This window comes from Arctopsyche grandis, chromosome 12 (assembly GCF_051622035.1).
Source record: "Arctopsyche grandis isolate Sample6627 chromosome 12, ASM5162203v2, whole genome shotgun sequence".
NCBI lineage: Eukaryota > Metazoa > Arthropoda > Insecta > Trichoptera > Hydropsychidae > Arctopsyche > Arctopsyche grandis.
Genome location: NC_135366.1, coordinates 9,674,538 through 9,690,990, shown reverse-complemented (window position 1 = coordinate 9,690,990; position 16,453 = coordinate 9,674,538). Strand labels below are relative to the sequence as shown.

Here is a 16,453-nt window from a genome sequence, read left to right as displayed (position 1 = left end):
CAAATAAAATAATACGTCATGATAGCATATTTACGCAGCAAATGGGATATGCACATTGGCTGTCAGTGTGTGACAACATTGTTAAACAATCACCGAGCAATGGGCGTGTGTGACGAAATAAGCGAAATAATAAATTTTATATTTTATGTATATGTAGATATATAAGATATATAAATTATCGTATTATGGGGGATGAACGAATGAGACAACTGGCATGTTGATGCGGTTCGGTGATTACTAGTCAAATGTGAACTGGTCACAGGACAACCGGTCACACATGACCACCCGTTACACTAAAACTGGTCACGAGAAAACTGGTCACACCCTAAAATCTGTTAACCAGTTTTCTCGTGACCGATTTTAGGGTGTGACCAGTATTAGTGTGACGGGTGATCACGTGTGACCGATCTAGAGCGACCGGTTGTCCTGTGACTGGTTCACATATGACTAGTAGTCCGTTTACCGTGTGACGAAATAAGCCAAATAATAAATTTTATATTTTATGTATATGTAGATATATAAATTATCGTATCATAAAATATATTACCGATGTGACAATGAAACTTATCTCGCGTTTTGCACAAGCAGAGCTGCTAAAATAAAGCCATAAAAATGAAAATAACCCCGCAATTTGCGGAGCCACAAATTATTATTTTTTGCGTATTCATGGAAAACGGATTATTGTGCAAATTGCGACACGACAATCGTTGCCTTGAAAAATCGCGAATACGGAATATCTGGCACTCGAGATCTCGTTAGTACAATATTTCACATTTTTGATTAAAAGAGCTTTTGGGTGTCAGATGTTCCGTGATCGAATAATAATTACTGAACCGTATTTATATCTACGTATTCAATACAATTTATTTTGATTTCTAGTTTGATTTAATTTTTCATAAAACTCAAACTACAAGGTATCAAGTTTTATTGAAAGAAATGTAGAAATTGATTCCTTTGCAATTTTTTTTCCTTGAGTAGAATAATTTGATAATTTGAGTAGAACTAAAACAGTTGTTTTAAAATTCAATTCTCAGTGGTATTGTAAAAATCATGCAATAGTTTACAATTTTTTAAAAAGCCTAGAATAGGATTTTTGTCTTAAAACGACTGGTTTTTGAAAATTAACTTCATAAATTATAAATAAAAAATAAATTTCAATGAAAATTGAGATTTTCCGGCGAGTTTATCGTCTTATAAATGTCAACGTCAGTGTGTTTCGTCTGTCAGTCGAGTGATGCCATTCAGCGTGTGACGTAGCGATTGGCTTATCTTTTCTGGTAAATCAATGATTTTTCACACAATTTTGTAAAATCATGACCTTATAATTATTTAATGGTTTATGAAAGTGTTGTAGTTATATATTCTTATATTATTGTATTGCGTTATTTCACGCATACATTGATTTATCCATATCTAATATTGGTTTATGTGTCTATGCAATTATTCAATTTGCAATAGTTTTTATTGTAATAAATCTGAATATACGAGTCAGATAATTTTTCACAAGTTTACTTTTCCTTTATGAAATAACATTTCTGTGAAAAATGCACAGCTATATGGTATATGAGAGGTTATATTTTTTCTTTACAGGTGTATTTTCTTTAATCAAAATCAAGTACAATGGCAGGAGCAATAAAAAGTATTTTATTTGTATTACTATCGGAGCAGTGCTACGATGAATATTTTGTTAAATTTAATTTTCTTGATGGTTAGTCCTTCGAATTTATTTATCTGTTTACAATGTACATATGTAAATACACTTATCAATTTCACACTTCAATTGCATGTATGTATTTAATTTTCCAGAGTCGTGCCTTAAAAGCACAATTAGTAAAGGCCTAGGTATGTCCATCATCGCTGGGTCAGTTATGGTAAAAGTACCTCAAATTTTGAAAATTTTTCAAAACAAGAGCGCCGAGGGAATCAACTTGTACGGAGTGTGTTTAGAACTTTTCGCCATGTCTGCGACTATATCATACAGCTTCATCAACGGCTTCCCGTTCAGGTATATATGTAGAGAATTACATACAAATTTGATATAGTCTGATGAACGCAAATTATTTTTATATATATTTAGGTGGTATTGCATTCAATGGCTTATCATCTACAGTTCCATGAACTATTTTATTGTTATTTAATGCATTAAAGTTTTCATATATGTATGTTAAATCTCGAATATTGTAAACCGTTTATCTTATAGACCCATACTGTTGGTCTTGTGCAATTGATTGTGCTGCAAACTTAGTACAATGATATGCTATCAACTTGATATAATATTTCATTGCACTTTAGTCAAGTTTTACAGCTTCATCTCATGGAAAATCATAGCAGTTGTTTTTAAAATGTACCATGAGAAGTTTTTAATGAGGAATAAGTAATTTCAATAAACAATTCTCGAAAAATGTAGTACACACAAGCAATTGCCGAATTTCTTTTTAAGTTTCGTATTACTTACATAACGTTTCCCAAGATTAGCACAAAGTTCAATGTGTCTGTATCGCGTCGTAATATTGCTTTTCTTCTTTGAACCAAGTTCTGATTGATGATTTGGTTATTTCTATGTAATTTCACATTATTTGAATTTCATATAATTCTATTTTCATAGAAGACAAAAAAAACTATAAGTCAATGTAAAATTTTGTCACAGTTTGGGACTTTGGTCATGGTTTGCTTAGCCTTGGTGTACGTGTTAATTAATTTAAAATCAATATTGGAAATATTCTATTATTAATGTCTAAATTTTCAATCAGTGAATTGTAATTTATCAACTGACTGATCATCAATTTATCAACTGACTGGTCATTGGTTTTTTCTTCACCGATTACACAGCTTCGTTGTTTTTTTTTCTCAAGTACAAAATGGGCTGTTTAAAGTTACGACGCAATAGTCATGGCACTTAATTCTATTTAAACACGGTATCAGAACTAGTCCAGATACAGATAACACAAATTGTCCGTCGAACTGTCATTTAAATTCAAATTTGAACATGATTTTAATTGCGTTTGTATTTACTTTCAGTGCTTGGGGTGATGGCATATTTCTAGCAATTCAAACGGCAATAATAGCAGCTAGTGTTTTATTCTACAATGGTAGAGAGAGCGGAGCCAAATGGTTCATCATAGGCTACAGCGCCATGATGGTGATGCTGATGGGAGGCTTCACTCCACTGTCAGTTCTTTGGGTATTGCAAGCTAGTAACATTCCAGTGGTATTTTTCGGCAAGGTACGAAATCTTACATAGATGTAACAACATATGGTAGGATGATTTAAAGTTAATTATTTTATCGGTTTTGCAGATGGTGCAGGCTTACACCAATTACAAGAACGGAAGTACAGGTCAATTATCTGCAATCACGTGTGGCATGCTTCTTTTTGGTTCAGTGGCACGCATATTCACATCCATTCAAGAGACTGGAGATTTCATCCTCATTTTGACGTTCTGCATTGCTAGTTTCTCCAATTGTTTGCTCGCTGGACAGTTTATGTGGTACTGGAATGTGAAGCCAGTGAAGAAACCAAAGCATTCCAAGAAAGACTGATAAATCAATCAATTACCTTGTTGACTTTTAATTGTTTAAGTCTAGTTATTCTTGTATTATAATTTGTAAAATGAGAATATATTGATGAAAGTCTTTTGATTAGTTGAAGTTGTATAATTTCATTAGACTGCTTTTTACTTTATCTATGTACGTAGTAACAATAGATGAAGTTTTGTGATCATGCGAAAATTCGAACTCGAGATTTTGATTAAGTATGCGGAGTATACTTTTACTGACCATTTAAATATTAAAACAAGAAGGCTATCAAATGTTCTTGGTTAAACATTTGATTTGTTGTGGCATACAAGTGTGAAATGAAACTGAAAGTTTGTTTGAATGATTTAATGACAATGTACACATACAGAATAATTCAGGTGTACATGGATATTTTAATCAATGATAAGAATTGAATTTAAGAACTAACAAAGTTACAATATACTACACAATTTTTAAGTAAAGACTTAAGATAGAAGCAATGAAAGACATCCTTTATTTTCACAAGTAAGAGAACCTGACAAAACTAGTTATTTTTTGGGAATTTCATATGCTAAATAAGAGTTAACTAGATAATCTAAGAAAGGCATGTTAAATTATTACAGCATATATTTCAAACTGTAATTATAAAATAGAACTCGGAACACATTCTTAGCTAAATATGTATTATATAATTTTAGTTGTCCACTTTTGACGGCATGGGCTCGACGACTTTTTCTTGTTCTCCTACCACTGGATGTTCACCATTGTCTGCCCATTTACCATCATATTCTTTGCGGTCAACATAGCGCGTCTCCTCTTCGTATTCTCCTTCACTCCTTCCTACATCACGTTCAGGGTATCTACTAAAAAAAAAAGAAAAAGCATACAAATAACACCAGCAAATATGAATATTAAATTTAAAATTGTTATAGACATGAAAATGCAACACATACTTGTCGACCTTCTCTTTTTCTTGATGCCTGCGGGCGTTTTCTTCAGGCGAATAGCTCCGGCTATGTCTTCTTTCGGGAGAGCGAGATCGGGAAAATCTCATACGACGGTCTCGATAATCACGATAACCACCCCTGAAAAAATCATGAAATAAGTGAAATTTGTTTTAAACGATGTACATTCTGAAGATTTTTAGTTTGTAAATACCTGAATGGTCTTCCACGATTGTTTCCACGTTGTCTTGGACGGAATGGTCTTGAACGACCACCACGGTTATCGCGCCAATCAAATCGTCTATCATCTCGTCGGAAATTGTCCGATCCTCGTATTCCACGGCCTCCCCGTTGTCCATAAGGTTGGAAGCGAGGTTTGTAGTATGTGCCACGTTCATAGCCTCTACCTCGCCAACCTCCACGTCTATTTACCCGACGGAATCTAACAAAAAAAAATATCATAAACAAAAGATGCTACAATTTACTTAAAAAATTCAAAGATTTTTAGGCAAACCTGTCTCTGGAAAGTGAGCGAGAGCGAGAACGTGATCTGGAACGACTTCTGCTTCCTGGAGATCGACTTCCTTCCGAGCGAGAACCAGGTGAACGAGATCCCATTGATCTGCTGCGACGATTACGTCTTCTCGAACCAGAGGATGAACTCCGTGAAGCAGAAGAACGCGAACGGTACTTTCTTGGTCTGGAGCGGCTTCGTGAATTTCTCTTTCGAGGAGACTTTTTATCACGTCTGTCATCATCACCACCAGATGATTCCCGAGAACGGCTTCGAGCCGGTGGAGATCTTGGTCGTCTGCGTGGATCTGGTAGTCTAGATCTATTGCCAGAAGGCTGTCCAGGTGGTAGAGGAACTGACATTGGTAGAGGTCCACCACTACCCGTTTCACCTTCTTGTACAAGACGGAATGATCCAAATTTATCCAGTACAACATTTTTGACTGGTGGTCTGATTGGCTGCAAAGAAAAATATGAATTTATATTGGCATATGGTCTCTTTTAAAAAGTACTACACATGCATGAATAAAATATTAAAAATTATTACAATTGTTACCTCCTCCGTTCCTGGTGGTTCTGGTTCATTGCTATGTTTCAAGGGTGTGGTTTCTTTGAGTGCCATTGCTCGCCTAACACTTATGTTTTTATCATCAGGAGACAAAACAGGCTTTTTCATTTTATTTCCGTCATTTGCAGCAGATTCTGAGTCATCAGAGCTTTCATCAAATGCATACGTTTTGTTTTCATTCTTGTAGTTACTCGATTTAGGAACAGAATCCTTTTTCTTTGTTCTAATAATAAAAAAGGTAGGTGAGATAATTACATTTTAAAAGTAAAAATATATTTTAAACAGAGTCATCGAATTTACTTGTCCTTCGAAGAATTCATATGCATTTTCCACTTTGGTTTGTCATTTGATCCATCATCTGGACTAGCTGATCTAGAGTGAATGAAAGAATCATTTTGGTGTCCATTATCTGGACGTTTGTTTGCCAAACCAGTATTTTTCTCAACATTCGCATAATATGCGTTTAACTTCGATTCTAGCTCTTCTAAATCAGGAATATCTTCCAAAATTCTACAAAAAATAAAGCTTGTTACAAAAAATGCAATCTACACAAATAAAGTAAAAGTTTATTGGGCTTACCTCTTTTCTGAGCCATGTTTTTTATCATAGTCTTCATTATCCGGACTCATATCTTTTTTGCTACGTCTCTTTTCTTCTCCAGGTTTGTGAGATAGTTCCTTTCTGTAAGTTTCAATTCTAAAATATAATTTGAGTCAAAAAACAATTTTTTATTATAGAATTAATTTTTCAAATGATATTAACAAATAATTTGTTATATACAGTTTTCACGGTTATGTAATGCCTTATAGCAGTCATACAGTCTTGTATTTGTCTAAACCACTAAAACGACGCCTAAAATAACGTATCAAAATCTATACAATACACAATAGGGATTTTGTGTGCATCAAGGAGGCAATCCAGTTATTTTTAGGCTAAGCTATAAGAAAAATATATAAAATATCAAAACATTATAATCATTGATTTAAATGTCACAACAAATATATACGAATCATCATAAATATTTAATAGTGAGTGAAGTTCAAAAAATTTTCATGTCAACATGGTCCTGGTATCGAAAGAGAACAAATCCACAATTAAAACTATTAACTTTATTAAATATAATTTGGATATAAATAAATTACCTCAGAGCATCTCGGAATTTTTTGTCACTCATATTTTGGTCAAAATCACGTAAATAGTCACCGCTGGTGCCTGAGTTACGTGCCAGTTTAGCTTTGCGACGTTCGTCTCTTTCTCGCTCCTTGCGTTTTCTTTTCGATTCTTTCTTGTTTTTTCTAATATACGAAAAATAAAGAATAGTTACAGCAAAGTGTCCATAAAAATAATGATTAATCAATAAAAAAACAGCAAAACTCACTTGGATTCCTTTTTGGCCTTCCTTCGAGCTTTGCTACTCTTTTCATGTTCTTGCGTTCCCAATTCTTGCATTTTTCTGTCACGTTTGTAACGAGCTGTTTCTTCCAGGAAACTTCTTACCTTGTCTTCATAATCAGAATCTTCTTTTGTCATATCCAAAAATTTGCGAACCTACACAAATAATAAGTAGAAGATTTATTTTTAAACTATCATACACAGATACAAAATGAAAAATAATTACCTTCAACTCATAATCTAATTCTTGGGTTACAGATGGCACGGGAACCGGTTGGGGTTCAACGGGTTGTGGTAGTGCACCAGTTTGTTGAGCTGCCCAACCATATGGATGATTGAACTGTGAATTGTGACTTTTGTCCAACGAAGAATCAATCATTGCCATTCTCTTACTTAATGGAGAGAGAGAGCGTTGCTTTTTTGCTGTTGAACGAGATCTACGCTTCTTCTTATGATGTGGGCCTTCAGTGTCTGACAGAAAAAAATTAAACATCAAAAATAATATATGTGGTAAATGCAATAGAATAAAATAATGCACGAGATTATAATTAATTTGTCAAGTGTTATAATTGCACACTAACCACTAGATTCAGATGAAGAACTCGAAGATTCAGAGCTGGAACAAGAGCTTGACGATTCACTTGAACTGCTGCTGGAACTACTGGATCGATGTTTCTTTTTACCCTTTCCCTTTTTTTTCTTTTTTGCTTTTTTATCCTTTTTTTCGGTCAGATTCAATAGTTGTTTAAGAGTTTCCTTCATTTCATAGCTTTTACTACCAGCCAATCCCGGCAAGAGTAATTCATCAGGTTCAATTAGGGGTTTTGACGAATTCGTTTTATTTTTTAAGAATTCCAAGGAACTTTTAGCTTCTTCGTGAAATGGAATAATGGCAAGGCAATCTTCATATGCCTTTTGGGCTTCAAACATTTTATTTTCTTCTTCGTAGCTTCTTCCAAGTGCAACTAAAGTTTCACCCATATACTTTCTGGCATTTGCATGACTAGGATTTAACTTCAAAGAAGTTTCAAAATCTTCAATAGCTTTTTTGAATGTACCACTGTTTGCGTAAAGTGCTCCCCTTGCTACCAGTCCTTCGACATTACGGGGATCGATACTCAATGCTTTATTCAAACATTGGAAAGCTTCAGAATGTCTCCCAGCCTTGAAATGTTCTATTCCTTCTGCCACAGATCGGAAAGCCCATTTACTTGCTTGCGCCTGTCGTAATTCATCTGCATACTCTTGGGGTGCGAAACCTCCCCTGCAAAGATTGGAAAATATATGTTATATACACATTTAATTGTAAATTTATACAGAATATCCCAAAGGTCGATCGAACAAGAACTTGGAACTTTGATTCACAAAAAGATATTTGAAATACCTTAATGATAGAAAATTGGTGCAATGCATTGTCGCCAATCCTAAAGCTTCAGATAGGTAAGCAACCGAGTTGGGATTGTTAAATCCTGGGCTCTTCTCCAGAACGGCTTCATAACTCTCGCCTTTCATATCCACAGTTTTTCTGTGAACCATAGATAATATAAATACAATGAAATATTATAAATCGAAAAAGAAAACAAGTGGTGATTAACCTGAAATCAATTGGAATGGAAATGATAGCACAGGACAACATCTAATATGTTAATTTAATTTCAAAAGAAATATTATTTAGAAAAATTATATGAAATGACATGAAAGTTAAATTTTATGAGTCTCATTAATTTTTTTAAAAATATAGTTTAATGAGCGCATATGATTAATGTACAAATAAGTTGTAAATAACGCCAGAACAAAGAGGAAATGGAAAATTAAAAAAAAGACTATTAAAAACAATAGCAATAAATGTGACACCCTGCTTTTCTCACCTTTTTTTTTTCATATAGAATTGGAAAAAATATGGCAATCTATTCACGTTTATGGATCAATATTATTTTCCACAGATACAATTGCGTTTTCAAAACGGAGTTCCAAAAACAATTAAAACGGTAAAATAACGGACTGTCAATAATTTGTCAGCAAACAGTGTGTGTTATATATATAGCCACTGTCAATGTTGGAACACCTGGAAAAAAAGGTCCCTATGCAAAATATCTCGCCACCGTGACCAATGTCATATTTCACTCTTCCTGTTGGAGTAATGGAAATCTTCCAGAGGGCAGCATTTAAAAAGATAAGTTGTAATATGACTGCTATAAACGAGAGCTTCCATTTTCACTTTTTAAAAGATTATATATTAGTCAGGTAACATTGATTTCATTGATCACTGAAATGTTAAATCGAAATTTAATCATAGTTCCAAGATATATATTCTCAAATAATTTATACCACCCCCACAAAGAGGCCCTTGTGCATTCTTTTATATAAATAAATAAGCAACTAAGTATGAAATAATAAATAAATTTAAAATAAGATTCTTTCATCATTTAGCTTCATTATTTGCACAAAGGGTACTGATAAGTTCTAAGAGTGCTCATGTAGAAAATTTAAAGGATAGAAATAAAGAAAAATCATGAAAGTTAGGTAGCTAAAAATATAAATATTGAAAATGCTTTAACTTTAAAGGATACCACAAATTATAAGCAGAAATGAATGACATATATAATTCCACTCATTTATAATCATTATGGTAAATTGTCATGAATTTATATAACTTATAATTAATCACTTATAAAAATTATTCACCTAAATCTGTCTCCCAACAATATATCGGTTTCATCATAGACCAAAAAGATTTTTTAAGTTACAAAGCAGTACATCATCCAAGTATTTTTTTTATCGTGAAATATGTTTAATATCCCAAATCGCAGATGATAGTAAATTGTGTGCATAAAAGTCCATTTGATGATATTTCAAAATTCAGTTCTCTCATTTGCAAACAAATTAGGGAGAATAATGCATTATATTCCATTTGTCTTTTATATTCACTTCGGATTACATGAAAGTCACATTTATGGCATTATTCCATGAATCAGCTGCATTTTGAATTCCTGGTACAACTTTCAGAAAACTATAGTGAGATTCCGTATTCATTTTTAATAACATAATGGTTCATAGTAATAATTATTGAACGAAAATAAGCAAAGCATAAACAATACTCAACTCACATTTATTAAAAATGCAAGCAATTAAAAGTTACTATTTTCAATAAAATCATATAGTGGAAATGCGATTTAGAAATTTATATTATTAAAAATTTTCATTTTTTAAGTTTTACAATATCAAAGTTACTCACTTGTATATCTGTGGAAAATCATCGGCACTGACAAGACCAAGTGGAGGTTTTGGGGTCGGATCATCTGGTTTTCTGGTAACACCTTTCATGCCACAAGATATTTTGTCTGTGTCAGGAATAACTTCCAAAACTTCACAGCACACAGTGTCATTCAATAAGTAATTCCGAGAAGAATTTTTCTTGTCCACGGCAGGAATGATATTAGACACAGGTAGAAATGCCTATTAAAAAAATTGTTTTTCGAGTATTATTTTTTCGATTACTAATCGAAACACACAATAACGAAAAAACTTCGAATTTACCTTGACGTTGATATCAGCAACATAGCGGAAATTAGGCGACGTTGAACAAAGTACTTTAAGCATCATGCCAGAAGTATTCCGGTTAATAACTGTGCCAATGATCAATTCACCAGCTTGAACATTCTGTCAATAAATAAAATATGGTTCAACATATTGTACAGTACATTAATAATAAAAAAAAGGAGCGAAAAACGCTCAAATTACCTGAAAGAAGTGACGCAACCTCGCTGTTTTGTCAACATTGAGAAATGTCTCAAAAGGGGGCATGATTGCATATATATCTATAAAATTATTTAAAATGGGTTAGTTGAATTTTTAACAAAACAAACACAAGCAGTCAAATGAAAAACTTACTATCTTCGGGTATCGTAGTATCCATGACAGTCGTAGAAGAGGATGCTTCTGCAAGGAGTGTGGCATCGAATAGAGCAGGTGCTTCTTTGGCGATAAATTGATGCAACATAACACGTTTACCCCTATCTTGAAAACTCAAGTGCTTTTGGCGAGATTGATATGTCGCAAAATCTAGTTGGCTCACGCCTATCTTGGGAATGTCGTTATCTCCGCGCTCGCCCTCCCACATTTTTTGCAATTGTTGCCCATGAAAGTTCAGGGATTTGGAGACGAGGGACGGATCCATCGTCGGCTCCATACCTAAAAATAAAAAAAAAATCAACAATGATATAAAAAAAAGAGGTATGTAACAATACATAGCTTCATGTAAATACCAAGATGTATTCTATATATGTATATTATATAGAGAAATATGAGAATTTTGATATATTTTCGGTGAGTTATGGGCAGTAGTGGCTCATGAGAATTCATAGGGGGGGCTGCAGGATTAATCGGGCTGTAGTAGCTTGTTGACCATACCGGTGATCAAATGCAGACAAACATAGCATGCATATGTACTATATTGGGAGGTCTGCAGCCTGCAGCCCATATGAACGACAAAAATAGCATGCATTTGTACTATACTGGGAGGGCTGTAGCCCCGCAGCCCATATAGACAAGCTGCCACTGGTTACGAGTCAAATTGAAATAATTATTTGAAAGTTTTCTATAAATGCTTCAAATCTTTGTTTTTTCCAGGGTAGTGGAGTCTGATCAAAATTTATCGACTCCAATCCCGGCTTTATTTTATGATTTGACTACCACTCTAATCTGGTACGATTTTAGTAAGATGGATTTTTCTTGCCAACGTATAAAATTATTAGTAGTAAAAATAGTAGCGGTCTTTGAGATATAATAAATTAAAGGAATTGAAAAAATCACTTAAAAATGACATGTAACCCAATTTATTGAATTATTGGTAATGAAATAGGTATTAATAAAAAGTACGTATATTCATAATGTACATACATATGTATGTGTTCATAGTATGTATATGTGTATGAATTACATACAGAAACAAATCAATTAAATGATGAGACGGACAAAACATCAGTTTTGACCACAACACAAATTTGTGCAATTCAACGATTTTATTTATAATGTAATAAAAATTCACGATTTTTATAAAGAAATTATTAAACTTTTTTACTCGATTTATTACAATAAAATTTGAGACCAGTTTACGCATACCATAATACTATTAATTAAAAAAATAATAATAAAAAGGAGCCAGAGTCGGTGGATTTTGTACGACTATGGTTGAAATGGTTCCAACCTCACAACCCTGGTTTTTTTTCATATAAATATACTGCATATTTAAGTTACTTTAGTACAAATTTTGAGGTCTATGTGACGAGACAGAATGTTAAATTACAGAAAACACAAATATCGCAAGGCAAAGATCGAAAGATCTCAAGTCGAAAGATAAAAAAAAAAATGGTGCATGGTAAACGGTACATACTCACTTAATTTGCGCGAGCAGGATACAACAGGAACAAGAGAAACAGGCTTTTCCACCCGTATTCTGCGCGCGCACATTAATACGGGAGGAAAAGCCTGTTCCTCTTGTATCCTGCTCGCGCAAATTAAGTGAGTATGTACCGTTTACCATGCACCATGCACCATTTTTTATTGATCTTTCGATTTTCGATCTTTGCGTTTTCTGTAATTTAACATTCTGTCTCGTCACGGAGACCGCAAATTTTGTCCCCATACATATGTATTCAACTTTTTTTAAGTGAACAATAGTTAGGTGCATGATTTTTGCCAAACGTTTGCCTAATTATATTCTCCCTTCTACGTAATTGTGCAATTCAGACAAAGGAACGGCTAATTTTAATCAATTTGAAGACGGCGAGAGGATTCATCTAGTCGCTCTTGGGTAATTAAGCTGCCCAAGAATATCTTGGAATAGAGTAACCAGCAGAATAGACTAGTGGTTAGCATATAATGCTTTGAACAAAGTGGTCATGGGTTCAAATCCTACTGGTTTCTGCTGGTCAGACCTTGGTTTGTGACTCCAGGTATCTCTCTCATTGAAACGGCTCCAACAAATAGGCAATTTTCTAGCAAATCCCGAGTTTTCACCCAGCAGTATTGCGTTTATGTTTAGCACCGAGAGATTACTGGGTTCGATCCCGTGCTAAACTTAAATACTGCTGGTTAGACTTGGATATTTGTGACTCCAAGTCAATCGTTTCCTACCAGAGTTTGCCAATTTATCCAATTTTCATTGTTGAAACGGTTCCTCAAACTAGGCAAAAATCATCCCACTTGCTGTCGCAAATATCTGAATTTGATTTATGCACAATGTGTAAAAAATTATGTACAAAGCTAAATCCATAGACGTTTCAATGGATTAATTAATTGTTAATTTGGTGTTCTTCAGCCTCTTGAAATACAGCATTGATTTATGTTATAAAAGTTGTACAATGTTTGCAATTAATTGTCTTGGTGCTCGATGTATGTCCGATAAAAACTTCCCTGTTTGTTTATATTACTCGCATGATGGGCAAGCATCGGTAAAAATTGCACAATACATTCAAAAACACACAATAAACACCGTGGGATACATTTTTATAAGTAAATTGATCCGATTGTAGCGTATTTATAGAGACGTACGGCGTAAAATTGACAACAATTATTTATTCTTATTACATCTCTCTGGGTCTACCTATCAGGCCTTCCTGGTATATATCTAAGTAAAAAATAAAAAAAATCACTGAATTGTATAAAATGCTTCAAATTTACAAATTTGAACATAGATGTCGTTGTGGGTGTTAATTGATATGTATTTACTTTGTATAATGGTGCTTACGGACTAAACCAACGACGATTTTGGGCCAACTTTTTAACCAGCAGTAGCGTACAAAATATCGAAATAAAAATTAAATTAAATATCAAAATCAAGCTAAAGAGCGAGATTGAGCTAAAATTAGATCATCGTTGATGTTTTGAATTACAACAATGTTTTGAATTATGACGATACCGCATTTAAAACCAGAGAAATATTATAATTTCTCTGCGTACGAGCGAAAAAAAATATTGTTAAAGTCGTCACGAGATGTTACTGTATTTCCACGTGGATGATCGATAAAAAAAAAAAACAATCCAATCCGGTGTCGGATGTGATTTGTCAAAGGGTTTTTTTTCTTTCGTCGAAATGAAATTAATAATCACACATTATCCGATAAATTTTACCTCTGAAATGATTTAATTACTTGATTTATTTCGACGAGAGAAAAAATTGAAGAATAAAAAAATCCGTTTGATGTGACCGACAACACCCCGGGTTAGCTTCCATCGTTGGATCACCCATACTAATACATGATATATTCTCAGTAACTGCGCATTACGGGGAAGTAAAAATAATAATTCTTTGATTTTTTTTCGATCTTAGTGCGTATCTTCGTAGGTCAAAACATCTTCGACAAACAAAAGTCGAGGATTACCTGTATGTGATTGTTGATGATCTAATTTTAGGTCAATCTCGAAAATTTATTTAAATTGTGCATGTTCTGTTTTAACTTTCAATATTTAATTTTAATTTTAATATAATGATTATAATTTTATTTTGATACTTGAATTTAATTTTAATATAATAATAATAGTTTTAATTTTGATATTTAATTTCAATTTTTAAATTTAATTTTTATTTCGATATTTTGTACGCTACTGGTTTTAAAAGTTGGCCTGTGGGCCGTTCGTTGGCTTGGTGCGTACGCACCATAATACTAATAGTACTTGCATCAAATGTACAATGTTTCTGGCCAGTAAGGTGCATTGCAGTTACCTGTTGGATACATTAAATAATATAAATAAAATCCTCTTGAATGGACGGCCAAGAGCAGAAGCCGTTCAAAGTCCCTTCTTCAAATATAATATCGGCTGGAAAGGATCAACCGTCGAATAACGATAGCCACGTCGTTTCACAGAATTGAGTGTGTATTATAAGAATTCTCGATGTATCTACCATAACATGATGTAGACAGATGTCAAGTTGAATTGGAAAAATAGTGAAGGAAAACGGCTCGGCCTAAAATGAATATGAATGAATCGATTTCGAAGGCATAGCATTTGTTGCTAAGTGATGAAACTACAATTCACATCAACATAATAAGGTGGTCAGTATCGAACAAACAAGTGTCGAGCAAGGGCTATCTATTGATTAGAACGAGGAGGAAACAGGACGAGTGGCTTATCACGGATTCCATTATCATCGGTCGGAGCGAGAAGCGCGTTTGAACTTTGCACTATGACGGGTATGGCCAAAAAAACACTCGTGTTATGGTGAAAACGTGCAACCTTCAAACGAGTGAACGAGGCTAGGATGTGCAGGATGAGGAAGGAGTCAGGTCAGGAGTTGGAGGCAGTCGCGTATTGTGGAAGTGGACTCTGCTTGTAGTCAGTGCAAGGAATGATCAATTTGACAAGAAAGCGCATCGTACTAGCCGGCCGGAAAACAAGATGGCGGCGACATGCGACATGCGACATGCGACAAGCGACAAGCTACGATTGGTCGTTTTCGAGAGCAATGAGCAGTGAAGGGACTGACCTGTCGGTGGTAGCGGAGGCCGTAGCCTCAGCCTTCTTCGCCGCTAAGGTATGGCAACAGTCGAGCCGGTGGACGAGAGGAGCGACAGACGAGAAGCGAACACTCGTTGGCGACGCGTCCACAAGCAAACTGAAGCTCGTCGGCTAGCCCAGCCACGCTTGCCACTACACGATCCTGTTCAAACCTTTTCGCCGCATCGAATATTTGGTAATTGGACTATTCGTCACATTGGGGTGTCACAATTGTCACAAAGACAATTTTTGTCATGAAAATCGCGAATACACAATATTTAGCACTCAAGTTCTCGTTAGTATGATGGACTTTTCGGCTGCCAGATGTTCCGTTATAGAGATTTTAGTGACTTTGTGACAAGTAATTTGTGACCAGTAATCACCGAACCGAATATTTTAATCCATGAACACATTTTCTATTTCTAAATTTCAGAGGTGTAGAGGTATTGGAAAAATGCGACTCCAAGTCCGACTTCGATCTTGATTTTAAAAATGTCAAATTGAATGTTTTTTTCTCATTTTGTTCTCGTTTTCGGATAAAGTCGTAATTTCGGTAAAAGTTGGAATTCTCGACAGGGTGGACCCTCTAGGCTCGGAAGCGAGGCTCGGTTGATCCGCTCCTTCCTGTGATTGGCTACTCTTTGCAATGCCAATAATATTGCCGTGCTCTGAATTAACTCGACTGTTCAGACTATTTGTCTGATGGTCGGCTTTCGTGGCCTTACGATATATTTTTGTGCTGGCCACCCTGACACGCAACGGCCAGCGGGCAGTTGTTTGATAACGGTTGGCGCGTAAACATTGGGGTGTTTACGTGGCCCTTCGCTTATTGCTCGAGACTGGTGGGGTTGTGACGATACTTGGAGACCAGCTCCAGTATCCGTCCGGTGTGCACCTGAGGAAGCCTGGTCTGTCGTCGTACAGAAGGCAGACAACTGAGCTACGCGTGGCTAACCTCAAAATCACGCGTGATTTCTTTGTTTACTCTCCCCCCCTTGCCCCCCTGCTTGATCTCTGTATAACTT

General features: G+C 34.8%; 2 protein-coding genes across 5 annotated transcripts; one reads left to right on the top strand and one right to left on the bottom strand.

Annotated features, from left to right (window-relative positions):
* Positions 1 to 540: 540 nt before the first annotated feature.
* On the top strand, positions 541 to 4,380 carry LOC143920262 (mannose-P-dolichol utilization defect 1 protein homolog). Of its 2 annotated transcripts, XR_013261323.1 has the most exons (6): positions 541 to 1,277; positions 1,591 to 1,708; positions 1,807 to 2,005; positions 3,019 to 3,223; positions 3,297 to 3,686; positions 3,753 to 4,380. XR_013261323.1 is itself a non-coding variant. In XM_077443064.1 (5 exons), exons 2-5 carry the CDS (start codon positions 1,621 to 1,623, stop codon positions 3,537 to 3,539), a joined length of 735 nt encoding a protein of 244 aa, XP_077299190.1. In that variant the 5' UTR covers positions 541 to 1,277; positions 1,591 to 1,620; the 3' UTR covers positions 3,540 to 3,880. The 2 variants fall into 2 exon arrangements, 1 of the variants encoding a protein (XP_077299190.1); XM_077443064.1 differs by having other exon boundaries at positions 3,297 to 3,880.
* LOC143920256 (uncharacterized) lies at positions 3,870 to 15,593 on the bottom strand. 3 transcript variants are annotated; one of them, XM_077443047.1, is made up of 17 exons: positions 15,418 to 15,593; positions 10,824 to 11,123; positions 10,674 to 10,750; positions 10,470 to 10,592; positions 10,168 to 10,388; positions 8,317 to 8,457; positions 7,514 to 8,196; positions 7,159 to 7,403; positions 6,919 to 7,088; positions 6,683 to 6,835; positions 6,120 to 6,221; positions 5,841 to 6,050; positions 5,529 to 5,763; positions 4,974 to 5,431; positions 4,674 to 4,901; positions 4,469 to 4,600; positions 3,870 to 4,378 (listed from the first exon to the last, which is right to left on the bottom strand). In XM_077443047.1, exons 2-17 carry the CDS (start codon positions 11,119 to 11,121, stop codon positions 4,210 to 4,212), a joined length of 3,645 nt encoding a protein of 1,214 aa, XP_077299173.1. In that variant the 5' UTR covers positions 11,122 to 11,123; positions 15,418 to 15,593; the 3' UTR covers positions 3,870 to 4,209. The 3 variants fall into 3 exon arrangements, with proteins under 3 accessions (XP_077299173.1, XP_077299175.1, XP_077299174.1); XM_077443049.1 differs by lacking the exons at positions 10,168 to 10,388; positions 10,470 to 10,592; positions 10,674 to 10,750; positions 10,824 to 11,123; positions 15,418 to 15,593 and adding exons at positions 8,801 to 9,198; positions 9,618 to 9,931 and having other exon boundaries at positions 5,520 to 5,763; XM_077443048.1 differs by lacking the exons at positions 10,168 to 10,388; positions 10,470 to 10,592; positions 10,674 to 10,750; positions 10,824 to 11,123; positions 15,418 to 15,593 and adding an exon at positions 8,801 to 9,922 and having other exon boundaries at positions 5,520 to 5,763.
* Between the last annotated feature and the right edge of the window lie 860 nt (positions 15,594 to 16,453).

Excerpts from the sequence above, each read along its gene's own strand:
- LOC143920262 (XM_077443064.1), top strand. The coding sequence starts at position 1,621 with ATGGCAGGAGCAATAAAAAGTATTTTATTTGTATTACTATCGGAGCAG. Across the intron at positions 2,006-3,018 it reads ATCAACGGCTTCCCGTTCAG|TGCTTGGGGTGATGGCATAT; the intron begins GTATATATGTAG and ends ATTTACTTTCAG. Across the intron at positions 3,224-3,296 it reads CAGTGGTATTTTTCGGCAAG|ATGGTGCAGGCTTACACCAA; the intron begins GTACGAAATCTT and ends TCGGTTTTGCAG.
- LOC143920256 (XM_077443047.1), bottom strand. The coding sequence starts at position 11,121 with ATGGAGCCGACGATGGATCCGTCCCTCGTCTCCAAATCCCTGAACTTT. Across the intron at positions 6,836-6,918 it reads AAGGCCAAAAAGGAATCCAA|AAAAAACAAGAAAGAATCGA; the intron begins GTGAGTTTTGCT and ends TTCGTATATTAG. Across the intron at positions 4,379-4,468 it reads GAAAAAGAGAAGGTCGACAA|TAGATACCCTGAACGTGATG; the intron begins GTATGTGTTGCA and ends TTTTTTTTTTAG.